We start from the raw sequence: 9,726 nt of genomic DNA, 5'->3' as shown, positions 1-9,726 counted from the left end.
GGAGGCGGGCCGCGGGGCGCCCCCGGCGGCGGCGGCCTCCGCCACCCACTGCAGGAATGAAACCCACTGAGGCGACACCGTGGGGTAAGGGTTTAATGCGAGTTCCCCTGGCTGAAACGGTACATCTCGTGTGACAGACTCCTAATTAACTCCAATCACCGTACTGAGCAGAGGAAAGACACAACAAAATAAGTGGAAAAAAACCCCTGCTGAATAAATACATACACCTTTTCGACATCTTCTCAACAATTGGCCTACGAAGTCCCTTTGTTTGGTAACAGATGGTCCTGGATTTCACCTAACAAGATTTATCATTGTTTTACTTTTCAAACTGATTGCCCCTGCCTGGATTTTTCTGCCCTGGGCATGTGTGAGTGTGTGGCCTTGAAATAGACCTAAAAAGCACATGGAAAGCAGTGGAAAAAGGTCTACGTCACCTTCCTCAGGTCCATTCAAATTGCATTAAGTTCCCTGCCAGAATTCACACGTCTAAAGCTATTCCGCCTGCATTAATGCGACCCGTCCTAGATGAAGGGGCTCTACACCTGACAATTAGACAGAAGCTGGAGACACAGAGAAGAGGAGGATTTTTTTTCCTAAGGACAATCATGATGTGAATTTACTGCTTGTGAAACATGATAGTCTTGCAGACCCAGACCGTAACGGTGTCTGATAAGCAGAGCAGGTATCTCACAGGCAACAGCAGAAAAGGTTGCTCCCCCTTCCCTCTCTAACCATGGGTCTAGCTAGACAGATTTTTATACCTACCAGTTCACCGCAATCTCTCAGCACTTTCCAACCACTCATTTCTATCAGCCTCGAGAAGTGTCTGCAGTGGAGTGTTTTGGTTTGGAATCGCAAATAATAGAAATGCTGACTAATGATTTCCTCTAAGTACCGGAGAACAGCTCTTTGATGGCCCATTCAAATTAGATGCAAAGAAAATTATCAAAACAATCTCTGAGAACTGGAATGAGGCCACCAAAGACCACTGGGACCTCTGGGTTGTTACCCAGAGATTGATTAGAGCTTTTGACAATCTTAACGTGGGATAGAACAGAGACAATTCAGCATTGAAGCCCTCCTGACTGATCTAGGCGTTCTCAGCCTTCCCTTTCTTAGATTTTATCTGTGCATACCAACATGGTCTGAATTTGTCTGGGTATGCATGCTCCTTTTAGCTGCAGTAACAGAAGACAGGGAGGCTATCTTTTATCTCTTCAGTCTAATCCCAGAGGTAAAGTATCATTAGCAGACCTTCCTTTAGCTAACCAGAAGCACCTATATTGCCACTGCTGCTGCTTTGAACTTTGTGATATGCTTCCAAGGACTGCAAAGAGGTAAGGAATCAGATGATCTTCAGGCTCTTATTACTGAGTTTCATCTGGTATGACATTTAACAGTTATGACTCCTGGAGTCAGCTCCCCGACTGGTTTATATTTGGAATAGTATCCAGGAATTATTGTCTAATGTCCAGTCCCGTATATGTTGTGGATGAAAATGGGCTTCCAGCTACTTGGAGAGAGAGCTTGTGACTTGCCTCCAAAAAGCTGGATTTCCAGTCCAAGAAAGCATTTTTGTAAAGCCAACCAATCAGTGAAGGTTCAAGTAAATCGCATTTCCAAGAAACAGTGGATGAGGAGCAGAATCAAAAATGAAGGCACAAAATCTCCTTCCAAATTCTACAGCAATATTCCTAGATATTACCTGCAGTATCAGACAGGGAGATCTTCCAGTAGTGGAGTCTTAAAATATCATTAAAAATCAATATCCAAATAGCTTTGATCAATGCCTTAGAAACTCTCAGCAGCATTCCCTGTTTCCACTCAAAGTCAGCAGTGAGCAGGGCCAGGCTTCCTGTGAAGCAGGGCTCTAGGGGTCAAGAAAGGACACTGCGATATAACGGGTTCCTTTGGTGGTTGGAAGACCTTCATGATAGTGGGTCAGGCGGCCTGGATGCATAAGGGTCCACCCTTTCCGTGGAGCTCGAATGGAGCAATTGTAGCGCAGGAACCGGCAGCCTCCTCCCTGATGGAAACAAAACGAGAGACACATCAGCTTGGTAAAAGCACCTCAGGGAAAGGGTCTCTGCCTTCTCCTGGCAGCCCTTCTGAAAATGTGAGGTGTTTGGGGAATCTCCTGTGTTCCAATGCATCCAAAAATCTTCTTTCTACCCTAGCCCAGTCATTAATTGCAATCCTTAGTGTGAAGAAGCCAGATATGGATAAGGAAAGGGTTTTTGGCTGCCTGGACCGCTCGAGGCTGTACTGCGTTCTTGACACACTGGCAAACACTTACCTCATAGTCTATTCCAACTCGGTTCAAAGCAATGTTAATGGTAAAGGTGGAAGCGTCATGATGGGGCATTAAAGAGGGCTGCTCGTCGGGTTTGTAGCGAACTACAAAGGCTAGCTCAAACTGAGTCTGCAGGAGAGAGGAACAAAGTGCACATCTGTTACAGGGCTATAGCGTCCATCGCTCCTGAGCTTGCAGAGCAGGGTGTAATATTTAAATTGCATCCCACTGCTAAGAGAGAAAGGCAACAATAAGGCAGGAGAATGTCATTGGGAAATTGCGTATTTCCTGATGCATATACTTATGTCATACTCCAGGGTCAGTTCCTCCATACTGGGAAATAGTATGCATATTGCTAGAGGATTCTAGCACTCTTTTCACAAAGTTGCAGCTGGAGAAGGTGCTGAGCTGACCACGAGTTTTGATGCTAAGGTGTACATACCTTGGTATAGTATCCTGGGTACAGTTTCTCTGTGATGGGTGCAATATAGTCCAGAAGAAACTTATACCATTCTCTTTCAAAGCCTATTTGGTTCATGTGTATATCAATAGTTGGGACGTTCTCATATCCTCCTTGTATTCTGCTGTCCTGAAACAGAATCATGAAAATACCCATAAGGATGGAAACCTTGGACTTCAGGAATGAAAAGCACTTGTTTCTGGTAACTACAAATAAATATGACATTTATTTATCAGAATTTCCAGGATCGAAAAGCCATTTCAAACAATAATTAAAACCTAAGGTAAACAATATTACCATCAGAAGGGCTGAACACTGTAGCTTCAGAGGACACTAAAGAGGACTCAGAAAAATTAATTCACATTTAAGAACAGGGACAAAATCACAGAGTTCATCAGGAACAAAATTAGAGTACTGCCTCCAGTTTCCTGGTTTAACTGTGGGATCTAATGCCTTCCTACAGGAGGCACTGCTGCCACCAAATATGCATGGACAACGGTGTGACCCCGAAATCAAAAAGCTCCTGCTTTTTCTTACCGTGTTGTCACCTGTGGACCACTGGCCATAATGTTCCATTTCTTCCACCAGCTCATCACAGGCAGTGTCAGTGAATATGGGGAACCAGTAAACATCTGGGCAGGGCTGCAGAAAGTAGACAGGTGAGAATAGCAGAAACAAGGACAAAATGAATAAGACTAAACTGACTGTAGATTGAGTCAGTTTAAGTGGAAAGTAACTAAAATATTGAGGATAGAAATGTGTCTTCTGATTTATGTGCCCCACTTCCACTTAAGAGAGCTGGAGATGTACTTCTAGAATGATTTGGCTCTAAAAATACTTTCAAGGTCATGTTTCCTCTGGATTTGAAAGACTACGAGGTCATGCTGAACTGCTTATTCCCGAGAATGACAATAGTGATGATACAAGCATTGTCCTGATGCTAATCTCCCATTCTGATGGATAAGAGCGATGTTTTCTTACCATTTCTACCAGTTTCCCTTTCAGAGCTGCTGTGTAGTTTTCATGGATGTACTTTTCTCTCCAGTCCTGCAGTTTAAAGATAAGCAAACCAGTCATTTCTGTGCAGCCTGGTTAAAGAGGCAGTGAAAGGCCAGGCACTCATGCAGCAGTATTTCACAGGCTTTGAAGATCCAGATGTTATGAATCACATAAACACCCTCTCTTTAAATTCTGTGACTATGCTCCTCATCCCACCCGAGAGACATCGTTATTACGAAGCCTGGACCTTCCTCACTGGTGAAGCTAGTCATCAAATTTTCACATGCCACATTGCTAAGCCTGCTGAGCATGCAGGTTATCTCACCTCAGGGTTGCTGAATATTTGCCAGAGGTCATTGTGGAGGTGAGTTGTCTGATAATTCTCCAGGGACAGTATGTGTCCAAATTGATGCCGATTTGTCAGGTACATAAAGACTCCCTGCAGGACAGAGGGAAACAATCAAGCTTTGTTTCCAGGCCTCACATTTCCATGAGCCACTGTGAAATACAAGCACTGGACAGTTCCCCAGTGATGATGGCTTTGCCCAAGCTGCTCATTTACTCATTCTTTCTCCTGTGGGCCTTCATTTTTATTTCAACCCAGGATATGAGGAACTTTGAAAGGTTATAGCCAGAGCCAGTAATTCTGTGCCTCTTGTCAGCCAGGGTTGGGAGCAGAGCAGCTGCTGTGAGATTAGGTTCTTCCTTCTTGCCCTGTCAACCCCATTTAGAACAGCCCTGAATAGGCCCAAGAACAAAAATGTCACCCACATTTAGTGGTCCCTGGCTCCGTGTGGTTTCACAGCAAGATAGAAATCCCGTACTGTTCCAAGCCTGCACAGCACTGAGTAATGCCAAAGCTGAATGCCTTGAAACTACTTAATCTTGTCACCTCCACTCTGGCATGCAGTTCTCCCCTGCCAGCCTCTCTCTCCTTGACTGACCCGATTCCGAACGTTGTGGCAGAAAGCCATGTCAGCATCCAGCTTGCCACTGTGGAAGAGATCTCCCTGGTCAAGCTCCGATCGCAGAGCCTTGGCTTTAACCATGTAAACGCTGCTGATGTAGGGAACGTTCCAAAGCCCGCTGAAACACAGGGGTAGAAGAGTAAGACTTGAAATAGCACTAAGACAGAAACTGCTGGACTTGATGGGATGGCAGCAGCACTGCAGTATCAGCCAGGCTTGCCTCAATGAGCCAACTCAGAACAGTAGGGAGAAATGATACCAATAGGAATTGTCATGCCAGGAAAAATCACTTACATTGCCCAGAGCTTTTAAGCTGCACAAATGCTAGTCCACTGTGAAAGCAATTAATTGCTACTGTGTGTTTTTGCTAGGGACATAATTAATGGCTTGAATCTCTTCCCAGAGAGATCAACATATTTTTTTTCCAGTGATTTAAAGAAACTGAACCAGCCAAAAGTGCATAAGCTGATTTCCAGCATTTATTAATTAGACAATGGCCTAAAAAAAAAAAGAAAAAAAAGAGGGCCCCTCAAGAATATGAATGAACCAACAATTATATTTTGTGAATCTTCCATTCAAGGATCACCTGGTATTTTATGAAGACTATCTGATAAAGATTAAACAGCACTTTACAGGATTTTAAGGATCACACTAAGTATAATCCACAGGTGGGAAAACATGACATGAGTAAGATGAAGTGATTTCAGCAGAGTCAGGACTCTTAAACCCTTACTCTGATCATAAGAAAATCTGCCCAAAGTATGTTATGGTCTATGCTCAGGGGAGAACGTAGAGCAGCTTCCAAATGGGAGTACAGACTTCTTTTCCTTTTCTATACACACAGACAGTTGTGCTCTCTGGTTCTTTGTCATCAGCTGGTTTGATGATAATGTGCTGCAGCAAGCTTTACATTTGAGGGATTATATCAGTAAGAAACACTCTTTGCATACTCACACCCTCCGCCTTTGAACAATATCCACATAATCTTCTGAGCGGGCATAGTATCCATCAGGGCTCAGCGCTCCCCAGAAATTTGACCACAACTTCTCATGACGGCTTACCAGTGGGGCAATCACCAGCCTGTGAGCACAAAAGAAAAAGGAATTGCAGGACAGGATGTTACCACAGGAAAAAAAGGAAAAGATTAACAAACCACAGGACCAGAAGAGTTAGATTCTCCCTCACCTACAGAGTTGCTGCTTCTGTTAACTCTGTTGGAATAAAATTCCACATAAGAAAGGGCAAATATGGTCACAATCTCCTATTTAACTGCACCCTACAGCAGGTCTCTTAGAATCCAATTTGTTCTAGCTACTATATAAAGACAAAACTAGGGATGATTTACATCCACTGCCTAAAATCCAGGGATTACAACTACAGTAAAAAAAGACCAAATAAGAGGTGTTTGTCTAACATTCCATCTCTGACACAGTTCTCCTAGTGCCTTACACATCTCAGTGATAAAAGAGCTCACTCTATTCCTCGTGTGAAAGATGACCAGTAAGGATTGCTCAGACCAAAGAACTCACTTGTTCTGTTCGATCAGGATCCTTAGAGTCTCTGTGTTCTTCAGAACTATCTCAGCATCCAGGCTAAAGTAATAGTCACAGTCAGGATCCTTTCTGCACAAATCCCTATAGCCACAGAACAAGAAAAGTCACATCAAAATCCTCCTAGAACAGACCAAGACAAGGGACAGAACACCAGGAATTCCCTCACCTTGTAGACTAAAGGTCTTCTTCTGGGTGCTCAGAAAAGTTCAGTTTAATGTAACAACTTAGAAGGCTAGCATAGTACAAGCACATCAGAGTCAGTATACAATAGCACACACTGAGACTCAGCCAAAATCAACATTTAGCAAACTGTTTCCCCAGCAAAAACTGAAGAGATTCCCATTTATGATTGGCCCAAATCCAGACCTGAGCTCCAACTCACACCTCCTGATCACAGACAGGAAGATACTCTGCCACTAGCTCTTAGTTTTACTACTACACTCCTCCCCTTCAGAGATATAGGCGCATATTCTTTGTGATCTATGACTGGGCAATTAGACTGCTTGATGAGGGTGGAAGGTACAGGGCTATCCTTCTAACAGAGCAAAGGACCAGTGAGAACTTGGCTTCTGAAACTGGAGAAAGGGAGCTGGTATTGGGACTGATTTTTTCCCAATATATAATGGGCATGGAGAGTTAATGCCAGGAAAATTGAAAGAAGAGGGTGACTGAAAGAAGAGAAGCATCCACTTGATAGTGATGATACTCAGAAAAACTGGACTGCCTTAGTTTGGACACAGGCTGACTCTGCTAGTCATCATGTATGGCCTTTTCACTTACATGCCCAAGTTACGTGCCTCAGCATTCTCCACCTTGTCATCTGGTCCAATCACTTTGATGGCAAGATATTCTTTGCCATGCTCTTTAACAAAAGAGTCCACCTGCATCAAGTGATGTTGCTCCTATGCCAAAGGAAAAACAAGGAAAAACAGATGAGATGGGCTCATTCCAGGCTGCTCAGCCTCGTATTCTTGAAAATGCCAAACCAGATGAGCAACAGTTCTTCCCACTTCCACATCTTTACAGCTGGGTGGAGCCATTGCAGATAAGTACTGGGATTACAGAGCCTGGAAGTCTAGTCAAAGGTTGCAAAGGTGCCTACAATACAGGAGGAGGTATACATTTTCCCCGCATTTGCTAAGACCATCACAGGCCAACTTTACTTACATGGTTGTGAATGAAGAGCTGGATTCGTTGCTTTGGGTAATGAAGGTTACGAAGCCGCAAGAAAAACTGGGAGAGGAATGGGGTGGGCTGCTCGATGAAAATGCCAATCAGAATCACTGGCAATGCCTCATCCTACATTCAGTGAGAAAAGGAGAGAAGTGGGGCTCAGGTACCACATCAGAAACATAAGATCCCATTGTAATTGTAAGGCTTGTCTTGAGAGCTTTGAATAGACATCAGCCTTACCTTAAACCCTGTGAGGCTTCGCAGACCTTCATCACACACAGTGCAGCCAGTCTCAAATGTCCATATTTGAGGAATGTAGTTTCCCAGGTAGTTCAACTGCAGCTACAAAAGGCAATTTGCCGTGTTACGCATTACAGGGCAGGGGAGTTTCTTTGCATCTGCCCCCAGTGTAAGATCACGTTTCATCAGAACTTCATTTACCTTCTTCTTAGACTAAAGAATCTAAAAAGCATGACAGCCTAAGGGTCTAATTACAAGCTGATCTTTGAAGCAGACCCATCTTGCTGCTATGGACCTGGGCCACTTATTGTTTCTCAAATGTAAATGTACACAGGGAAAGTTAGTATATGGCAAGGCAGTAACCTGACACACTTGAGCCTAAAGGGTCACTTTGCAACAAATAAATATCCAATCTTTCCCTCAGGACGCCCACTTACCTTGGTGGGTCCATTTCCATGAATCACTACAGGCAGTGTGTCATATAACAAGTTTCTTGCTCTCACTCGTGAGTTTTCAAACTTCAGAACTACCTCATCTGGAAATGACATTGCCATCATGTTATCAGAGGAACGCTTTTATTAATAATTAGCAGCACAGTGCCTCATTTCTACTGAACAACTGCTGGAAGGTGAAAGCATGGACGTGGATAACCATGCACAAGTACTTTAAGGGCTACAGACCATATCCAGAAAGGAGAAAAAGTGTTCAGAACGATCCTGTGAGGTAACAGGAGGATGGCTGGGAAGTTGGACAGAGTGCAGCTTGCTGGGCTGACAAATACACCTTCTACTGGGAGTTGGCAGAAGCCGCACTGAAACAGTCTTTCAACACTGGCATTGACAAATTGTGCTGTGAGGAACAGCTACTGATGGCCAGGGAGGACTCAGGCACTTCTCACCTAAGCATTCTATGCACCTGCTGTCTCTCTTTTTCACCCCAAACAAAAGTCCACCCTCCTGGCAGAGATCAGTCTCCTCAATACAACCACATAAAATCCTTTGGAAAACAGACTAGTACAGACCCAAGCTCCAGTCTATCATTGTTATAATGAGCACAGGAGCCAAAAACTACACTGCCGTTATAATTTTTCACCTGACTGGAATAGAGATGGAGTGGTGCAAGACTATAAACTGAAAACATTAGGCAGTAGTGTCAGGAGAGTAAGTGAATCACTTTCGCCAGGACCAGCAAAATCAATCAATCAGCAGGTCAGGTCAGAAGCCTGGTATGGTCAGTGAGTGCTCACAGGCAGTGTCTGGCTGCATCTCACCTTCTGTGGCATTCCACACACAGTTCTGAAGCGGAAGGACAGGCAAACCCTAGGCAGGGTTATGTGTTATTACTTGCGCTGAAGTCCCTCCCAATTTCAATCCCCTAGGCTAAAGCAATCCGACATGCTTGGAGATCAAAGTGGCAAGGAGGTGTAAGATGGAAAGCCTGACCTGCATTCCCCAAAGTGAAGAGGGAACTGCCATGAGAACTTAGTTGGTCACAGTGGAATTGCAAATAAATCCCAGAACTCTGGCAGAGGCTTTTTACTGAGGCTTATTCTGCAGGGACAGGAATTTCTGAAATTTAATCCCTTCAGCCACAACACAACTTTATTTCTGGTGTCAGCATGCAGTTGCATTCCAAGGAGAAATGAGCTTCCTTCTTCCATCTCACCTAATGCTCCATTTAGGTTTTGGAAGATCCGGCTTCTTTGGTCTAGACTGATGTTGATACTTGCCTTTAAAAGAATGAGATAAATAACAGTTAGAACACAAGTGGGCATCCATTCTTTACATGCGAGAGACTCTATGCTGAGCAAAGATCTATCACATTCCTATAATCATTTCCATACTCTCCAAGCTCTGAAGCCTTAAACAATTCCAGCTAATCCTCATTTTCACTTGAATCTGGGACAATTCACCATTTTCTAAAACAACTTAAACAGATTAGGCAAAACCATGCAAATAAACATTTTAAAGCTGCTGTGGGTGTGCCAATAATAATACGCAGCATATTAATGAAGTACACTTGCAGCACAGTCATATA

The 9,726-nt window shown here is 43.8% G+C and overlaps 1 protein-coding gene across 1 annotated transcript in view; it reads right to left on the bottom strand.

Moving 5' to 3' along the window:
• Nucleotides 1–78: 78 nt before the first annotated feature.
• PLOD1 (procollagen-lysine, 2-oxoglutarate 5-dioxygenase 1) overlaps nucleotides 79–9,726 on the bottom strand; it is a 19,154-nt gene continuing 9,506 nt past the window's right edge. The window contains exons 6-19 of the mRNA XM_009325223.1: nucleotides 9,355–9,418; nucleotides 8,127–8,224; nucleotides 7,690–7,791; nucleotides 7,444–7,575; nucleotides 7,057–7,178; nucleotides 6,253–6,357; nucleotides 5,678–5,803; nucleotides 4,700–4,841; nucleotides 4,081–4,194; nucleotides 3,738–3,803; nucleotides 3,294–3,398; nucleotides 2,739–2,885; nucleotides 2,300–2,425; nucleotides 79–2,029 (exon numbers count right to left, since the gene is read on the bottom strand). Of these exons, the coding sequence (XP_009323498.1) occupies nucleotides 1,874–2,029; nucleotides 2,300–2,425; nucleotides 2,739–2,885; nucleotides 3,294–3,398; nucleotides 3,738–3,803; nucleotides 4,081–4,194; nucleotides 4,700–4,841; nucleotides 5,678–5,803; nucleotides 6,253–6,357; nucleotides 7,057–7,178; nucleotides 7,444–7,575; nucleotides 7,690–7,791; nucleotides 8,127–8,224; nucleotides 9,355–9,418 (1,605 nt within the window). The 3' untranslated portion in view covers nucleotides 79–1,873. The remainder of the gene's footprint in view (nucleotides 2,030–2,299; nucleotides 2,426–2,738; nucleotides 2,886–3,293; nucleotides 3,399–3,737; nucleotides 3,804–4,080; nucleotides 4,195–4,699; nucleotides 4,842–5,677; nucleotides 5,804–6,252; nucleotides 6,358–7,056; nucleotides 7,179–7,443; nucleotides 7,576–7,689; nucleotides 7,792–8,126; nucleotides 8,225–9,354; nucleotides 9,419–9,726) is intronic.

Source organism: Pygoscelis adeliae, unplaced genomic scaffold (genome assembly GCF_000699105.1).
Source record: "Pygoscelis adeliae isolate BGI_AS28 unplaced genomic scaffold, ASM69910v1 Scaffold36, whole genome shotgun sequence".
NCBI classification, from domain to species: domain Eukaryota; kingdom Metazoa; phylum Chordata; class Aves; order Sphenisciformes; family Spheniscidae; genus Pygoscelis; species Pygoscelis adeliae.
Note: the sequence above shows the minus strand (reverse complement) of the source record. Positions and strands in the feature narration are given on the sequence as shown.